Genomic DNA, 16,924 nt, shown 5'->3' with positions numbered 1-16,924 from the left:
TTGCATTCTCTAAAGAGAGCCCCTATTGAGTGGGTCGTTTATACATTCATATAGACTTTAACTTCGCCTATGCGATATACCCAGACTACACTACAATATTCAATTTAAATATTTTAAATCATTATTTCTTTCCAATAACCTTTGCTTTCATATCTTGTGAAGATCAAGTGGCACAGACATCATCAAGGAGATATACTACATACTATGTATTACTCAAACGAGTTCGTTACGTTTCCAAACCGAGAATTCTTATTATCGTTGTCGTTGGCGCCAGTGCCAGTTCAGTCACTGCTCCACTCCCCCTCTTTCTAATCATCCCCAAACAATGATTCCTCCTCATCCTCAGACACCTCTGATATCACCTCAGCGCCCTGCGCCTCTCCATTTTCCTCACCGCTACTAGCCGCCAAAGCAGCATATATCGCACTCCCCAACGCATCTTCATCGTCCTCTTCATCATTCTCTTCATCATCGTCCTCGTCCTTATTCTCCTCCTCATCCTCCCCAGATGGCACCTCGGCGACCTGCGTCTCTTCCTCACCCCTGCTAGCCGCCAAAGTAGCACATATCGCACTCCCCAATGCATCCTCTTCATCCTCGCCTTCATCCTCCCCAGATGGCAGCTCCGCCACCTCATCCAGCACCAAAAACTCATCCCACCCCTCCTCCTCCTTCTCCTCCTCAACTATCACCGGCGCCTCCATAGACTCCACTTCCACCCCCAGCATCTCATCTCCTTCCCCCGCCAAACCCTCTCCAAACTCTCCAAACTCACCAAACACTCTGAACATCTCATCCGCCTCCAACGCAGCCATCTGCGCACGAGCACCCGCTTCAATCTCTCTCTGCAGTGCTGGCGCTGGAATAAAACTTGCTACGGTGGGTTGGGAATTTGGATAGTACGGTACTGGCTGTGGTGCTGGGTCTGGGATGGGAAGGGGTTGGGGTTGGGTTTGCCCAGTCGTGGTGGTGGCAGCGGTAGCGGTGATGGTGGATTTGTTCTTAGGCTTCCTAGGTGCTCGCTTGGTAGGGAGGCCTTTGGAGGCGTTTGTGGGGCGGCCTGGGCGGCGTTTTGCGGGGGTGACGGTGGTGCTGGCGATGGTAGTAGCGGGGGCGGTGGGAGGAATGAGGGAGGGTGAGGAGATACGGGGTCTCTTTGGGGAAGGGGGTTGCTCCTCGTGGAAGTTTTGGGGGGAGAGGTGGTCTCTCTTTGTCCCCAAGAGGATCTGTTGTTGTGGTGGTGGGGGTTGTAGTTGTTGCTGTTGCTGTAGCTGCTGCTGCTGCTGTAGTAGCAGTAGTTGTTGTTGTTGTTGTTGTTGTTGTTGTTGTTGTTGTTGTTGTTGTTGTTGTTGTTGTGGCTGTTGTTGCTGTAGCTGCTGCTGCAACTGTGGAACGTACTGCTGGAAGGGCAGTTGTTGATACTGCATCATAGGTGCAGAAAAGAGCTGTTGCATGCCCATTTGCGGTTGGAAGGGGATTGGTGACCGCTGTGGAGGCTGTAGTCCACTGATATCAATCCACTGGCGCGCGTCGTGGGAGTAGATGCGGCCGATGGCCATAGGTATTCCTTGGTGGTTCTGCATTGTGCTGGTGAAGAGAATAAATAATGTGAGAGTACGGGTTTCAAGAAGTGATGTTATGAGAGATGAATAGAAACGTAGAGTGGGAAGAGATTCGAGTTTTATATATGGGATGAGAGTCCGTCTCTATATATGGATAGAGGATCTGGCCTTTTACATAGAATAGGGATCTAGTATTTACTGGGACGGGCATATCTACGCAACCACTTAATCTTATTTACGGTACTTTTGATAGGTGATAGACAGGCTGTCAGCTTTCATCTGCTTTCTCAACATGTGTCTCGCCTACACGTTAAGCCAATGAGGCATTTATCGTTACCATCCAATAAGTCATCAGATATGACTCTAAGCCAGACGTCTATGGCGTGGCAGCAGCCCGTGAAAGGCCCAAAAGCGTCTTGAATCCAGCTTTCGTCCCAACGAGCTCACGTCCCTTGGTAGAGCACGAATATCCTCCTCCATCATTAGCTCGCCAACCCACTTCGCATACTGCTGCTGCGTCATTTTCTCTTCCTGAGACATGGAAGATTCAGTCATAGAGCTGAAGCTCATGATGAGGTCGTACCAATCATAGACGCGCAGGTCGGAAACAATCCAACGTTTGCCAGGCGTGAAGTTCTGGTGCGTCGCAATGATGGCTTGCGCGACGTCCTCGCCATGGATGAAATGAACGGCGCCCCGTTTTTTGATATCGTCTTTGGATTTGACAATACGTGGCAACCACCTCGCAGGAACACGCTCGCCTCCATAAAGACCTGCAAGACACAACACACAGCCATGGAGCGAGCGCAGTTCGTCCTCTGCAATAGCTCGCTTGTCTTCCTTGTTGTAATGCGCATCTTCGTCACTCCAATCGTCAGGTACCTTGTTGTAGATTCCGGTTGAGCCGAGTTGAATCCAGTTGTTCCTCGCGCCGTGAACGGAGCGGTACAGTCCGACAATGCTCTTTGATTGGCCGTGACCGACTAACGGAAATGTGATGAGGACCGTTTTGGCAGCTGGAAGTCGCTTGTACGGCTCTGCATCTCCAGATTCGGGGTCGAATTTGAAAGGTATCGTAGCATCTCTCCCTGAGGTGGTAGTGGCCGCGTACGTAATGTCGGTGTCGCTCAGTTGCGGAATCAAGAACGTCGAAGTCCAGCCAGCCCCCAGTATCAAAAGGTCTACCTCGTTCATTTGTTGGCGTAGCATTATATATATCCTTTTGTAGTTATTGCAAGTTTTGACTAGAGCTATGCGGTCGACCTGTTATAAAAACGTGTACCAGGTGTCGGTCCTGTCACGTTGCTGTGGTTGACACAACGCGGAACACAGAAAGTCGTGACGTTCTCCCCCCGCACGCACCAACAACCATAGTAGCTGCAACTAAACTATGCACAGGCCATCTGTTCGAACTCATTGTCAGATACTCTTGCAGTTATTTTTAAGCAAACCAAGTGATTACGAAGGGTTCAAGAGGAAAATTATACGTATATGCTAGGTATTGGAGAAGAAGCCCGACGCTAAGCTGCGTAATGCCTAAGGCTGCTTGGGTCAAGCGATTTGCTAGTAATGTACCTATTGTTGTAACCTGACTGCGCAGCGTAGCGACAGATAGTATAATCTGCAGAATTTGTGCGTTAGAATTCCAATTTGAGCGTGTGGAAATTAATTTCATACATCTGGTTGCAACCACAGTTATATTTCAGAATTTCTCACTCATTGTAAAATGCATATTCGATACTAGTCCCGATTAGGCAAAGCCCAAATTCCACGCGTCGCGCTCACAGCGTCTCCCCGCAATCGATGCACCCATCCAAATCCCTCGATAGTATACCGTCCTTCGCATTTATAATGAGTCAACGTGTCCCGGTTCCTGGCTCAAAACAAGCCACAATTGTTGAGCAGAAGCAACATTTCCTCCAGACTAGGAAACATATCTTGTCGCGTGGAATACCGCCATCGGAACGACTGCGAACACTTGCGCAAGATGGCGGGATCGAGCTGAGTGTCATGAAAGGAGTACTTGATAAAGGTAGCTTTTTAATCCCATACCCGGGCCCAATGATCAAAACTAAGCCAGTATCTAGTCAACCGTGACTTAAAGAGACACTCGCGGACAGTTTACAGTCGGCAAATGATCGAGCATGTCGTTGAGCAGATAGACACATTGTACTGGGACTCAGGCGCGCAGCCTGTTGACGACGACCAAGAGGACGACCAAACCGCTTCTGATCTTCATGAAGATGATGCAAACACACTGTACCAAAACGCTGACCTCACACTTGACGAGAATATTGCGAAACTGCCTGCGACATGGCATGCCCGTGACAGCAACGACGAAGTAACGCAAGACGAATACCTTTCCTCTGTCTCACGCTTGCAGGAGCTATCTGCTCAACGCCAGACACTACAAAACAAGCTCAACACATATCGTACACTGCTATCGTTGCTAGAACCCTATCGTCAGCCGAAGGAGAACATACAGCCAAATTTGGCATGGAAGGATGCGCCGCTGGTCCCTGAGTTGGCAAAAACAAGGACACTGGCCATACGTGTTGCAGCAAGAGTCGAGGAGAAGTTTGGAAACGTACAGGTGCCTTCGACTGCGGAAGATGACGAGGATGTCGACATGGAGGGACTCGGCAATCACAGTCAAGCAAAGGTGGACAAGGTTTTGGCAAGTTGGTAGGATTCTCGAGCCCTCTTGGGAAGTACATAGATACTGGCGTTTGGATATGATACCCCACTTGCATCAAATAGAATGCCTCTAGTGTTTTCCTTTGCATTCAGACCTTAGCTTAGTAAGATGAGTGCATGAACTGATGTTGGTGGTATGGATGCTCGATAGCGCGTTGGACATCTTAAAGAATGCTTGAAGGTTATAGCGTTGCAGTCCATAGGACATGTCAACACTAACGTCTCGCGAATAACCCTTGTAGTTGATGATTGAAGCTCCGATTGGTTTATGCGGTGGCGGCCAATCCCAGCGCGAGGCCAACAATTAGCTTGCGCTAGGGTCAACTCCAAGTTTAACACCGCGACTACACCTCATTCGATCTCCTACAACACTAGCCATGCTTCTACTCATCGCCGTGGGGATAATAGTCCTCCCGGCTCTGACATACTACCTCACTACTGCTTTCTTCTTCCAAAGCGCAAAGAATGATGCAGCAGGAAAAAGGCCGCCCACAATCCCGTACTTGGTCCCTGGCGTGTTCCATACGTTTAGCATAGCTGCGGAAGGACCGCAAAAGTTCTTTGCAAGACTATTGTAAGGTGCTGCCTTGAATTTGTGCAACGGTCACTGATGTGCAATAGCAAGGAGTTTGGCAGCTTCGCCCCATTCACTGTCAAGGCAGGTTTGCAGACTTTCGTGGTCCTCCGGGACCCTAAGCATATCAAAGTGGTCATAGAAGCATCAAAACCATCAGAGCAGGGTTCCATCGTAAGACACGAATATGAGGGTATTTTCAAGGTGCCCAAACGTCAAGCAAGCATCCCAGCAGAGTTTTCCGATCCTGCGAAGTACAATGAAAAAGTCTACAATGCATTCACGACACCAATTCGAAAACACTTGACTGGCGAATCAATGGTTAATATAGGCGAGCGTTATGCTTCAAAGCTCTCAAGCAATATGGATGACAAAATGTTCCAGGTCGGCACGTGGACACAGATAGAAGACTTCTGGTCCTTCTTTCACCAAGTCCTTACACGATGCTTGGTAGAGACATTGTTTGGACCGACGATCTTCCGGCTATATCCAAAATTTGTGAAAGATTATTGGACATTTGAACAGGCACTAGAAAGCTATGTGCCAGGAATGACATGGCTATTGGGGGCGAATGCATATGAACAGCCTCGCGATGCATTGCTTGAAGGCATCGAGAAATGGCTCAGGGCAAACCAAAGCGGCAGCAATACTGCAGATGTCAGCACCATCAATACAAACTGGGATGATCACCGAGGATCGCCATTCATTCAGGAACTCACCGGTCTTTTGTCAGAGTTCACATCTCAAGAATCGCGAGCAGTGGAGTTATTAAAGATCATTCATTGGTGCGTATGCATAGGGGGATGACTGTGCTTGTGAGTAACAAGAATATATATGCTGACATATGTGTGTAGCGCAAACGGGAAACTCGTTCCATCGACAATCTGGTCCTTGATCGAAGTGTTACGCAATCCGCAACTGGCCAATCAAATGAACGACATTGTTTCCAAAAATCCTTCACAAATGCTTGGAACTTATGGTGTTACGGAAATCGCAGCTTCACCTCTTGTCAAGTCTCTGTATCATGAGACTAGCCGTTTACGAATGGCACAGTATATGATATATCCTGCCAAAGCTCATGATATCCTCTTGGACAGGGAATATGTACTCCCCAAAGGAAGGTCACCAATCGTGTTTTCACACGACGTTGCACTGGATAACAAATCATGGGCCAAAGCGCGACCGCGTACCGTTGAGAGACCACTTGAAGAGTTCTGGGGAGGCAGATTTCTCATCCCCGATAAGCCGAAGAAAAGGGGCGGCTTCGAATCGGGCGAGTTCAGCTTGGAGGATCTTGATTTACTAGCCCCCGCTTTTGGTGGCCACCAAAATGTCGGTCTGGGCAGTGAATACGCGCAAACCATTCATGCAGCGACTTTGACTGTCTTGTTAAACGAGTGGGAGATTCAACTTTGCGATCCGGAATTTACAGATGCAGTTATGCCGACCATGTCCGACAAGGCTTTCGGTACTGTGATACCGCTGCGACCAGTAGCTGTCCGCATACGGAAGCGTAGGCCAAATCGGACCATGTAAGATGTTGTGTTTCCATAGGCACAACTGAAGCAGCTAATAAGTATGGTCGTGTACTGACCAGCCGGCTGAGATTTACCTTTACCATCTCCGGGCCTCGCAGTTTTGGTAACAACTATCAAGCTAAGTTTCATATAGAGCTCTGGGACTCTTTGATAGCTACCAATATCCTGGCTAGGAAGAAGATCACATCATATTTTAGTGCAATTGGAACAAAATCTAAGAAAATCCTCCATTTGCATTTCCACTCGTCTTTATATACAATCAGATGTAACCTAGTAGTCACACTGTCGAGCAAAAAATATATACAATACCGCCCACTATCACCCATCACCCATCCTTCCTCTTCCGAATGACCTGCATTACTCTTCCAATCAATTTGCCCCAACCCCTCTCCATCTTCCAGCAGCAATCTCGAGTCAGAAACTCTAAGCCTTTGCACCGCGGACAGCGTTGATCTTTCCGATCAAGAATCGTCCAGCCTCTCCAGCATCACTGCCGTAGCTAAGGTGGGGAAGCAAGACAGCCGCAGCAAGGTTACCGTCACAGACAGTGTCGCGGACAAGGCCACCGCAGAAGATCTTGAGCTTGTCCTTGGGGAAGTTGGGGATCTGCTGGTTGTCACGGCGGGCCTGTGTGTCACCAAAGGTAACGACACCGGCAATTTGGTTCTTGACAGCGGCAGAGAGGTCTTCAATGGCGCGGTGGTTGACAGCAGCACCTTGACTATTTGGTCATGGTTAGTATCAAGAAACGAAGTGAGAGTGAGGGATGGGTGGGGGAACGTACGAGTATCCACCACAAACAATGGTGGCAGTAGGGCACTTGCGGTTGATGTCCTCGAGGATACCGCGCATCTCGAGCTCAGCAACGAGATCGGTGCCGCCGGGGAGGTAGTTGGTGGACAGCAGAGCAGCGTAGTCGACACCTTCAATGGCGAGGTTGCTACCGTATTCGCGGCGGAGCTCGTCACCGAGGGGCTGGCCAATGATGGCGCCCTATAAAGTTTTCCCAAAGTCAGAAATCTAGAACAAACTTGCATACTACTATTTTGCTTTTTTTTCGGGGGCCTCTTTTTTTTTGGAAAGTATCCACTTACCATGTTGCCGGCCTCGGTGGATCCACGGGCCCACACGAAGATAACGTCCTTGCATCCACCCCCAATCAAGGAGGAGAATTCGTTCTCAGTCAAGCGAGTACGGCCGATGATTTGGCGGGGAGCAACGACTGCATCGCCAGCTTCGGGGATGGCAATTGGGGTTGCTGAGGCGGCAATGGCCAGGGCGAGGATGGAGAGGAAGTTCATCATCTTGACTGTTTTTGGGAGTGAGAGAGCTGGGTAACTTTCTGATGAAGAGGAGAAGAAGATGGCGGAGAAGCGAATTGTTGGAAGTCTGGAAGAGATAGTGAGTGAATGATAGGAAGCGATGCTTGCTTGCTTGCTGACTGTTAAAATCGTGGAATCACAGTTGTCTTTATACTTACTTCAGATACGAGAGGTATCCATTCCCCGGCCCACTTCCTGAATCCTCCCATTGTCAATTGCCGAACGTTGCAGCAATGGATTTTGGCCCCCCCCCCCGCGGTTGCAAGATTGTGCCTTAGCACAGACGCACCCTTTGCTACATCTTGACAAAGGCCCAAATCGCCGACTACACTTCCTTCTGAGCCGAGGCATTCGAAGGGGAGCAAATGGTTCTGCTCCAGGTTCACTGTCCAATGAGGGCCCCCAAAGGTACAACCCCTAGCTGTACCTTGAAGCAAGCCAAGCCCCATTGCATATTATACCAAGACACGTGGTAGTTACTCTCAATGAAGTAAGGGCCATGTATTAAAGTTTTGAAAGGAAAGTGGGGGAGGGAGTAGTCTGCATACACATCAGACGATTCTTGGGTGTTTAGATGCCTAGGTAAAAGGAAGACTCAGAGCCCTGAAACCGTGCAAACACCAATAGCAGCGATTTTTGAAAAAAGTCGCCTCGGTTCATAGTCGAGTTTGTAATGGACTGGGTCTTGTGATGAAGCGTCATGCTGGAACCCTGAGTAGATGGTGTCACTTGGCTCTACTACTACTACCGGTCGTTAGCTCTAGGGACAATTAGAGTGGCTGCATGCTGCAGGGCAAAAGGCGGGGTACCGTATACATTTTGCCCTTTGGTGGAGAATGGAATGTAAGCAACGTGACTTTTGCCTATCTGTATATTGCGGGTGCTTGGAGGGATACGGGAGATCGACTGGGGAGGTGCTTCAACTGGTGAGTGTGGACCAAGGAGGGAAAGGAAAGTAACTGGACACCATCATCAGTAGCAACACCTTGTCACATAAGAAACTCGATTGGCAGATTGGTTGTTTTTATTTGTGAAACGATCGGGATGAAGGCGAGTCGGCTTGAGTCGGAGAATAGCGCGTATCTCGCATGGGAAGAGCGTGGGTTTAGTTGCTTTCCCCCCCTCTTTCCCCCCTCTATCCACATGTAGGGCTGACCACCTACTTTGCGTTGGTCCTTTGCATTTTGTGTGCATGTGGCGTAGGTACCCCACAATTTCACAGTAGTAACCTGTTTTTGCCTACTAGTACCATCACAGCATAGTTCAAGTATTATACGCGGATGTACTTGAGGCATCTGCAACCGGCCTGTCATGCAGATCTCATTTAAAACCAGTAAAACCGGTGACATGGAACATCCCATGTAAAAAGCAAAACATCGAGATCCCGATGTGCAGCCGGCATGAAACAGTCGGCACATCTCATATACCCCTCTGGTTCTATACTATGCTATGCGCATACCTCGGCAGCAATCGAGGAAAATAGATTAAACTCCCGTAGAAGCCAAGGTGGTGGCTTGATCCAGATGATCGCTACACCACCACCATCAGAACATCCTTGCTTGTTCTGCAGCAAAGATGCCGAGGTCTGCTTTAGTTGCAGTGTCCCTCCAAATCTCTGTGGAGACTGTAGTATCATGATGAGAGAAAGTATAGGTTGCTTTTGGAGAGGGAGTGTGTATGTGTGAAGTTATAAGGGAGAGTGTTTGTTCGCTTTATGTTAGCAGAACACACAGCAGCATAGTTTAGCAACGAAAAAAAAGGCACAAAGCAAAGCAAAAACTACACAGCAAGATGCCTTGCATGTCAATCACTCCTCTCCTGGCGTTCGCCTTGATCGCCATGTCCTCTGCTCAGGAAACCTGTCCTGCGATTCCTCCCAACGACGTTGAAATTGGACAACCTGTGCCGATTGTTCCAGGTGACATTCCCAAGGGATGTTCTGCGTTCGAAATTCTTGTTGGTAAGTCTAAAGCTCAGTATTTTCAAAGTTCCCTTTTTTCCAAGAGACTGATGTGTCAAATCCAGCTCGTGGCACCAGCGAACCCAGTTTCCCAAAATTCGGTGTCATCGTTGGTGACCCCGTCGTGAGCAATGTTTCTGCACAACTGCCTGGTGTCCAGGGTTATCCAGTTCAGGTACGTCGATCCACAGAAATAGAAAAAGAAGATCCCATAGAGATAGACAAGGGCTGACGCGTACTGTGCCTCCCTAATAGTACCCAGCAAGTTCTCAGGTCATCACTGGTGGCAGACAAGGCACAGACGACATTGTCAAGCGTTTGACTATGCAGTCTGCTGCATGCCCCAATCAAACCTTTGCTCTAGTTGGCTATTCACAGGGAGCAAGTATTATGCATCGGGCCGCAGAAAGGCTCCCCGTGTCTTTATTCCCACGGATCAAGGCAGTCGTCATGTTTGGTGATCCTCAGCAGAGGTTGGGCGCCTTGGGAGACAAGTTCCCGATTGGTCTGCGGCCAAAGGTGTTGCAGGTTTGTGCAAAGGGCGATCCTGTAAGTATTTTTCAGCTTCATGTGTGGCGCAGAAGTGGGGACTGAACGTGTACTAATGACTCGACACAGGTCTGCGATTCGGGATCTTGCCAGTACTACCATCTAACCTATGTCCTCCCAAAACTGATGGACCCCGCTGTGGCTTTCATCGTCAGAGCATTCCAAGGATCACCACGCCTCTAGAAGGATGTCAGCAGTAGGCCACTTTGTAAATATCTGAACGGACAAACAACCCAATGTATATACTATCCAAACCTAGCAATTCCATTCATTCACCCCCCACATGCCAAAAACGCAGCAAAGCTGCACCCCCTCTCCCTTTATTCCCTCGAATCCTGCGAAAACGTCGTAGTAAGGCGTTCCAGGCACCCCAAAACCCGCCGTTACAGCCACATTTACCATAACCCCCCCCTGTCCTCCACCCGTCTGCATCGTCGTCCACTCCACATCCCACTAAACCCCGCTGAGCCCACTATGCATCGCACCCCCCCTCCCCCGCTCGTACTGCATCATCCCTTTCAACATGTGACCACAAACGCCCGTCCAGAAAAAAAATCCAACACTAAACCAAACCCACGCTCACTTTAAACACCCCCTGTTCAACATTCAACCCTTGACCGGTACATAAGCAGAAATTGCGCCACTCGGCTGCGCTGGCTCCCACGCGGCACGCACTCTCTACCCCAAACGTGCGTTTCGGTAAAAATGCTGACGCCACGTGAGGGGGGAGTTGGGCCTTGGCGGTAAGAGTTAAGACGTTGCTTGCCTGGTCTTGGCTGGTAAGTACTTATGCATCCGCTTTCCCCCTGCTAACGGATATGTGCGGAGCGGCGATCGCAGGCATGAAGGATTGAGATGGGGGACTGGGGGTTGGATCTTGCCGGTCTAGATCGAGGGTGCGTAGATGTGCAGATGAGATTGATGTGGGTGCATCGGTAGATCCTGTTAGTGGTTGGGGGTACGTACTAGGGGGTGTTTTTATGCCTGTGTACCCGGTGGTTTTGTCAATCGAGACTCTATTTCCATTGGTGAAGAGTCGGGATGTGGAGTGTGGAGTGGGCAGAATATTGAGGGCGGCTGTGAAATTAAATAAAAGCGTTTTGAGAAATTTTGGTATGGTATTAGTTTCTAGAAATGTATTAAAGCAAATATGCAAATATGCAAAGATATTGTTCCTCCACTTGTATACTCTGCACATGATGCTCAAGGGTATCAATCGCTCGACTACTTTACTGGTCTACGGCCGTAAAAGTACGAGTACACGTCTAAGATTCGCCATGCGCCACGCTGAAAAAAGGAATGCAGCCTCGATTACTGCGGATTGAAAGATGCTGGAAGGATATTAAAGCTCAAAGTTGTCGAGCCAGTGCTGAATGACGATTTTGCCTTCGTTGAAGGACTCTTTTTGCATGCGAACAATGATGGCGGCGTGCGAGTGCCGGTGGTTGTGGATGTGAACTGGATGCTTCTTGAAACCGACGTTGTCTAGCGCGTCGATCATTTTGAATTGCTCTGGTGTAAGTGCAAGGGTCGGGAACTTCAGATTTGCCTCCTCCTTTTGCGCTTGGATAGAATCGACTTCGGTGTCAGACCCAGTTTTGTGCGCGTTTCCTAGAGTCTTCTGCTGGCTTAAAGACGTGCCCTCTTCGGAGCCATTGCTCAGGTATTCCTGGCTTTGTGCGTGATTGGCGTTCCCGTACATGTTTTCAGCCTCTCTCCGTACTGCATTGATCATGAGTGGTATGCGATAATGCGTGTAGTCGATGCCCGATCGGCCTTGCTGATGAAGTCGTATGCGTTGGTGGCTGCGAACTGATTGAAAGGCCGAATTGATCAGAAAAGCAGTCACACCGACAGGAACCAAGACTGAGAGGAGCGCTACGATGGATGCGCGCCCAATCACCGTCTTTGTACCTTCTGTTAGGCGTTGCGCGAATGCTAATGGTTCCTCAGGATCTCTTGGTGACACTGTATGTTCTCGATCGACAATTACGTCGTCGTAGTTGTCGATATAGTTGATTTTGACCTTGTCTAGATCTACAAAAGGGTCGGTTGAAGAGATACCGGCAGTGTAGTATGTCACTGTTCGATCGTTGACGACATTAGCATATAAGCTTCGGTGCTTGAATTGAGATAGTCCCTGGATGAAGATGCTTTCTGAGTCCGCGAGAACGGCTAGAAGTGGTCGACCAGTGTCTCTGAATTTGTCCACACCAAAGAGTTGTCTTCCGCTCATGGAAAGTGTGCGCGCGCCCAAGACATTCCATAGGTGGCTGTGGTAGCCTTTGAGGGGTGTTCGAACGCCGAGATGGGGAGTCGCAAAGGTGGTGAAGTTCTATTAGGATTAGCATGTGGTACCAGAATGGGGCCGAGGAACGTACTATCGGCCGTATCTTATCAAAGATGCCCCTCCGATAGAGCAATCCGATAGCATAACGGGAGATGAGACCTCCTAATGAGTATCCGATGATACTGATCTTGGTGATGTTGTGTCCACTCTCAGCTAGCTCCTCAAGCTTTCCTTCGATTTCTTGGGCAACGCGCTCGCCACCCGTGTCTATGCCGTCGTAGGTGAAGCTGCCCGAGTTACGTGCCGCAACAAGGACGTGGAGTTTCTCGCTGGGAAACGTCTCGCTCAGAGTGGTGCTAACGTATTTCAAATGGTCGGGGTTGCCCCAAAGGCTGGTCGTGGTCAGCACAATTACTTTTTCTTGCATGTGAATCTAGGCGGCGGTTGTGTTGTGGTGACGTACCCATGGACGAGGACGCAGAGATGGTCGGGCTTCTCAGACATGGTGGCGGACGTAGTGGTGGCGGTAAAGGTAGACCTGGTGAGTGTGGTGAAGGTTGTTGACAGGTAGACGGTAACGAGAGGTCTGGTATTAGTATATGTGCGGTACCCACACGTCCAGATATCGTCCGTGAAAGGCGCAGTCGTGCCCGATGAGCGCACCGCCTCAAGCCACAAACGGAGTTAAGGGATATAGGTTGGTATAGGTGCGCGACAAACCGGCCGAGTCGCAACACCAATGTCGACAGTACTGATGGGATTGGACAGGGGAGGGCTGAGGGAGAAGTCGAGTTTGAGATTTGTTCAGATCACGGCGTCATGACGGAATCCGAGACGGATCGCTGCTCCAAAGTCCGCCTACGCGTGTGTGGACCCTGCATGTATCGCGCTCGGACCAGCATACGCTTGCAACAACGCGTGCCTGGACGAAGTCAACTCTACTCGTCTCTCACCTTCACCGTGTGATTGGCTTCGGCGTCATTCCTAAGTGGATCTATCTATTCACTCGCAGCAACTGCATGCTTTGATCGTCCTGCTGCAAATACCAATGGACCCGTCGACACAGTGAACGTTGCTCTGCTAAGCCGAGAGGCTGTCTCTGGCCCTGCGCTGCCTGCACTCACTTGCCAACTGCGCACTGCGCCTCAGCGTGCTTCGTCTTTTGCTTACTTTGTATTGCCTCCGTGGATGGGTTGGGTAGAGTACCAGTACCGCTTCTCCTGCTTCAGAACCAATCATCCTCTGACCGCATCTCACCCACGCCCTTGACTGAAGCTCAGCCAACCCAGCTCGGTACGTTGAGCACCATCTGGGTCTGCGTATGTGCATACTTACAGTGAAGCTATCAATTCACAACCCCAATAACAATGTGGCCGTCGGCCCCAGCGTACAGAAGCTTCGCCAAGATATCATGTCCCTCAGGTGCCTCCTGCGCACTTCCTCACTGCATTTTCGGTCATGATGCTGCTAGTTCACCTGACAGGTCGCCCTCACCCTCTCCGGTAACAACCGTATATGGCCCTCAGAAGGTTGCAAAACTCTCGCAGCTTAGTGAAAATGCACCTGGAGCCGCTCCTGCGTTGAGGCAACCAGGCTCTAGCGCTTCGGCCAATCCAACCATATCCAAGGGCAAGGTGCCGTCGACAAGCAAAGAACCCGAACCTGCACAAACACTGGTGTCGAGATTACCTGCCAAGGCGACTGTGCCCACTGAACTGCCGCCATCTGCCACCCGGACAATATCACCGCCTCCATCCAAGGCTACAGCAGCTAAGCCAACCGTCAATCCCGACACGCCAGTCGCTTTGATGCCGCGTAAACTCAAAAAAGAGCCATCGACATACGCTAGGCGAATTACGCTCCTAAAGGCCCTGCACACGCATATGAAACCGCAAAATGACAGAATTCTGAAAGCCACCAAACCGGAAATAAAGGCGCTGCACCTTGGTCCAAATCAGTTAAACAAATTGGCAGTTGATGAGGAAGAAAAGATCGCCATAGCGAATCCATCCGTTTACGAGAACATATTGAAGCAGCGGCTAGTAAAGCTCAAGGGTATGACACCAGAGGAGTGGGTCAAGGAGAGGCGAGCAGCCATAGCTTTGGAGAAAGGTGAGCCGCCCAAAAAAGCGCCGCTTAAGAGGGTCGATACAGGCTTGAACCCAGAAGAAGAAATTGCCTTCCTCCGCACACTCAAGTGCGAGCAGAAGGGACTGGATGCGTATGGTTATGTCACGAAGTTACCGAGCGACGCCGAAGTGAACGAAACCCGTTTGGCCCTCGAATCAGCCGCTGGGTGGGAAGAATGCGACCGCTGCAAAACTCGTTTTCAAGTGTTTCCGGACCGCAACGAAGAAGGCGCTCTCACGACTGGTGGGGAATGCAAGTATCATTGGGGTAGAATCATCTACCCCAAAAAGTCCAACGATGCCACAGAAGTGAAGAGACTGTCATGTTGTAGCGCGGAGGTAGGATCGCCAGGCTGTAGTACGCACGAAACCCACGTCTTCAACGTCAAAGACACAAAACGACTGTCTCTAGTCATGCCATTCGTTCAGACACCAGCAAATGATAAGGTTCCCAAGACTTCGGCTGTATGCTTTGATTGCGAAATGGGCTACACCACCAATGGCTTGGAGATGCTTCGTCTTACCGTCATATCATGGCCACAACACAAGCCACTCATCGACGTCCTCGTCCGTCCACTGGGCCAAATACTGGACTTCAACACGCGCTTCTCTGGCATCACACGAGACCAGTTTGTCAATGCCAAGGAATATGATCCTGCAAGCCCTCAGCCGGTACGCAAAGACCTCCGCATCGTCGACTCGCCTTATGCAGCGCGAGATCTCTTCCTCTCACACGTCTCTCCAGACACTCCTATTGTAGGACACGCGCTTGAAAACGATCTCAACACCATTCGTCTCATACATCCCTTCATCATCGACACAGTACTCCTGTATCCAACCCGCCAGGGCTTACCTTTCCGTTTCGGCTTGCGCAAACTAGCTAAGGAGTATCTCGGCGAGGACATCCAGCAAGCAGGCGCCGCTGGTCACGACAGTTATGAGGACGCGCGCACAACGGGCGAGTTAGTGAGACACAAGATTAAAGTAGAGTGGAAGCTGAAAAAGGTTGATGGCTTCGAAATTAGAGATGGCGGCGTGCACCCGCCAATGCCACCTGGGGGTCCACCAGCGCAGGCTCCCAATATGCGCCCGACGATACCAACGGCAGACATGACGGGGTATATGGGTGCGAAGCCGGCCACTAAGAGGAAGCTGGAAGATGAAGGAGAGGAAGGCAACGGTGAAGAGCCACCGTTGAAGAAAGTGGAAGCTTAGAGGGTTGTTGGGCTAATGCTAGTGATTTGTTGGTGTCGAGATTCCAACTGACAATCGCCATACGAAGCTAATTATATGACAGTCTCTGAGGCCTTAGCATGGCGTTTAGGGGGTATCTGAATCTCTGAAACAAAACGCATATCTCGCCCTCAACAAGGCGTTGGGGGATACACTCTAGATGTTTGGGCTTCCTCTTTCCTACCAGGAGCGCGAAGGGGGTGCTAAACCATATTACTAGCACTCCACCGCTACCCCGGAGTACGTATACCCACTCTCAATCCATGTTTTATCTTGCTTCTTCAAATCTTGACTTGCCTTCCTCTTGACCCTCGTCTTCTATATCAAACAACACTGTGCCTTGCCACCCCACTCACCCAACCTTATTCACATCCAGTCCCTGCACGCCCTCCAGCCCTTCCTTCGTAGGCTCATACACAACATCCGTATCCAACTCCTTCATCACCGCAACCACCACACCCGCGCTTTCCACAAACCCGTTCACAGCAACGCGCAACATGCGGTTCGTAGTCGCCGCGTAGTCGACTTGCAGTACAGATTGCTCAGTTGAGCCCGCGGGTGTGGTGAGTGTGAAGGCGCGGCGTACGAGCGGCGAGAGTTCGGCGTCGACGGAGAGGGAGAGTTGAGCGGTTTGGGCGAGGTGTGCGGTTGGGAAGGGGATGTGGAGGGTTCTGTTGGAGAAGAAGGGTTAGTGAGGGTGGGAGGTGGAGGGGAGGGGAGGGGAAGATGTACAGGGTACAAGGAAAGTCTTCTTGTTTCCAGTCTTTGGAGGATGACATGGTTGGCGGCGGGGAGCTGTGATAGATTTTTTTTTGGCAATGGAAGGGCAAGAACGCAATTGTGTCAGGAAACGTCTAGGCCTTGCTTAAAAACGCGCCGAGTCTGGCTGATCGAGGGTATGAAGAATTGGATATGGGTTTGTGAAAGAAGGCGCGGAAAACGTCCGCCCATGTTTTGCGCCGTGAGGCTCAAACGTCCGAATGTGGGGGAGGGGCACAAGTGGTTCTCTCGGCTGTAAAAGGCTTAGCGCCGATTAGCCGCAGGAGCATTGGTGCCTGATTCGAAAGCGT

The 16,924-nt window shown here is 50.3% G+C and overlaps 10 protein-coding genes across 10 annotated transcripts; 4 read left to right on the top strand and 6 right to left on the bottom strand.

Moving 5' to 3' along the window:
- Window positions 1-308: 308 nt before the first annotated feature.
- On the bottom strand, window positions 309-1,583 carry COCVIDRAFT_32913 (hypothetical protein; the record flags this gene model as incomplete). The annotated part of the gene is made up of 1 exon (XM_014706959.1): window positions 309-1,583. One exon carries the CDS (start codon window positions 1,581-1,583, stop codon window positions 309-311), a length of 1,275 nt encoding a protein of 424 aa, XP_014562445.1.
- Window positions 1,584-1,925: 342 nt separating this feature from the next.
- COCVIDRAFT_21896 (hypothetical protein) lies at window positions 1,926-2,771 on the bottom strand (the record flags this gene model as incomplete). Its single annotated transcript, XM_014706800.1, has 1 exon — window positions 1,926-2,771. The coding sequence occupies one exon, from the start codon at window positions 2,769-2,771 to the stop codon at window positions 1,926-1,928; it is 846 nt and encodes a 281-aa protein (XP_014562286.1).
- A 642-nt stretch (window positions 2,772-3,413) lies between these two features.
- Window positions 3,414-4,251, top strand: COCVIDRAFT_11347 (hypothetical protein; the record flags this gene model as incomplete). Its single annotated transcript, XM_014706766.1, has 2 exons — window positions 3,414-3,594; window positions 3,650-4,251. The coding sequence occupies 2 exons, from the start codon at window positions 3,414-3,416 to the stop codon at window positions 4,249-4,251; spliced, it is 783 nt and encodes a 260-aa protein (XP_014562252.1).
- Window positions 4,252-4,636: 385 nt separating this feature from the next.
- Window positions 4,637-6,369, top strand: COCVIDRAFT_11346 (hypothetical protein; the record flags this gene model as incomplete). The annotated part of the gene is made up of 3 exons (XM_014706765.1): window positions 4,637-4,833; window positions 4,881-5,618; window positions 5,688-6,369. The coding sequence occupies 3 exons, from the start codon at window positions 4,637-4,639 to the stop codon at window positions 6,367-6,369; spliced, it is 1,617 nt and encodes a 538-aa protein (XP_014562251.1).
- A 425-nt stretch (window positions 6,370-6,794) lies between these two features.
- COCVIDRAFT_32909 (carbohydrate esterase family 5 protein) lies at window positions 6,795-7,675 on the bottom strand (the record flags this gene model as incomplete). Its single annotated transcript, XM_014706958.1, has 3 exons — window positions 6,795-7,092; window positions 7,156-7,364; window positions 7,466-7,675. 3 exons carry the CDS (start codon window positions 7,673-7,675, stop codon window positions 6,795-6,797), a joined length of 717 nt encoding a protein of 238 aa, XP_014562444.1.
- A 990-nt stretch (window positions 7,676-8,665) lies between these two features.
- COCVIDRAFT_84293 (hypothetical protein) lies at window positions 8,666-8,887 on the bottom strand (the record flags this gene model as incomplete). Its single annotated transcript, XM_014706957.1, has 1 exon — window positions 8,666-8,887. The coding sequence occupies one exon, from the start codon at window positions 8,885-8,887 to the stop codon at window positions 8,666-8,668; it is 222 nt and encodes a 73-aa protein (XP_014562443.1).
- Window positions 8,888-9,493: 606 nt separating this feature from the next.
- On the top strand, window positions 9,494-10,385 carry COCVIDRAFT_84071 (carbohydrate esterase family 5 protein; the record flags this gene model as incomplete). Its single annotated transcript, XM_014706956.1, has 4 exons — window positions 9,494-9,653; window positions 9,698-9,828; window positions 9,909-10,202; window positions 10,272-10,385. 4 exons carry the CDS (start codon window positions 9,494-9,496, stop codon window positions 10,383-10,385), a joined length of 699 nt encoding a protein of 232 aa, XP_014562442.1.
- A 932-nt stretch (window positions 10,386-11,317) lies between these two features.
- On the top strand, window positions 11,318-11,527 carry COCVIDRAFT_84128 (hypothetical protein; the record flags this gene model as incomplete). Its single annotated transcript, XM_014706955.1, has 1 exon — window positions 11,318-11,527. The coding sequence occupies one exon, from the start codon at window positions 11,318-11,320 to the stop codon at window positions 11,525-11,527; it is 210 nt and encodes a 69-aa protein (XP_014562441.1).
- Window positions 11,528-11,544: 17 nt separating this feature from the next.
- Window positions 11,545-12,996, bottom strand: COCVIDRAFT_21891 (hypothetical protein; the record flags this gene model as incomplete). Its single annotated transcript, XM_014706799.1, has 3 exons — window positions 11,545-12,537; window positions 12,584-12,884; window positions 12,956-12,996. The coding sequence occupies 3 exons, from the start codon at window positions 12,994-12,996 to the stop codon at window positions 11,545-11,547; spliced, it is 1,335 nt and encodes a 444-aa protein (XP_014562285.1).
- A 3,210-nt stretch (window positions 12,997-16,206) lies between these two features.
- COCVIDRAFT_11341 (hypothetical protein) lies at window positions 16,207-16,633 on the bottom strand (the record flags this gene model as incomplete). The annotated part of the gene is made up of 2 exons (XM_014706764.1): window positions 16,207-16,525; window positions 16,587-16,633. The coding sequence occupies 2 exons, from the start codon at window positions 16,631-16,633 to the stop codon at window positions 16,207-16,209; spliced, it is 366 nt and encodes a 121-aa protein (XP_014562250.1).
- Window positions 16,634-16,924: the final 291 nt, after the last annotated feature.

This window comes from Bipolaris victoriae (genome assembly GCF_000527765.1).
Source record: "Bipolaris victoriae FI3 unplaced genomic scaffold scaffold_1, whole genome shotgun sequence".
Taxonomy (NCBI): Eukaryota; Fungi; Ascomycota; class Dothideomycetes; order Pleosporales; family Pleosporaceae; genus Bipolaris; species Bipolaris victoriae.
Note: the sequence above shows the minus strand (reverse complement) of the source record. Positions and strands in the feature narration are given on the sequence as shown.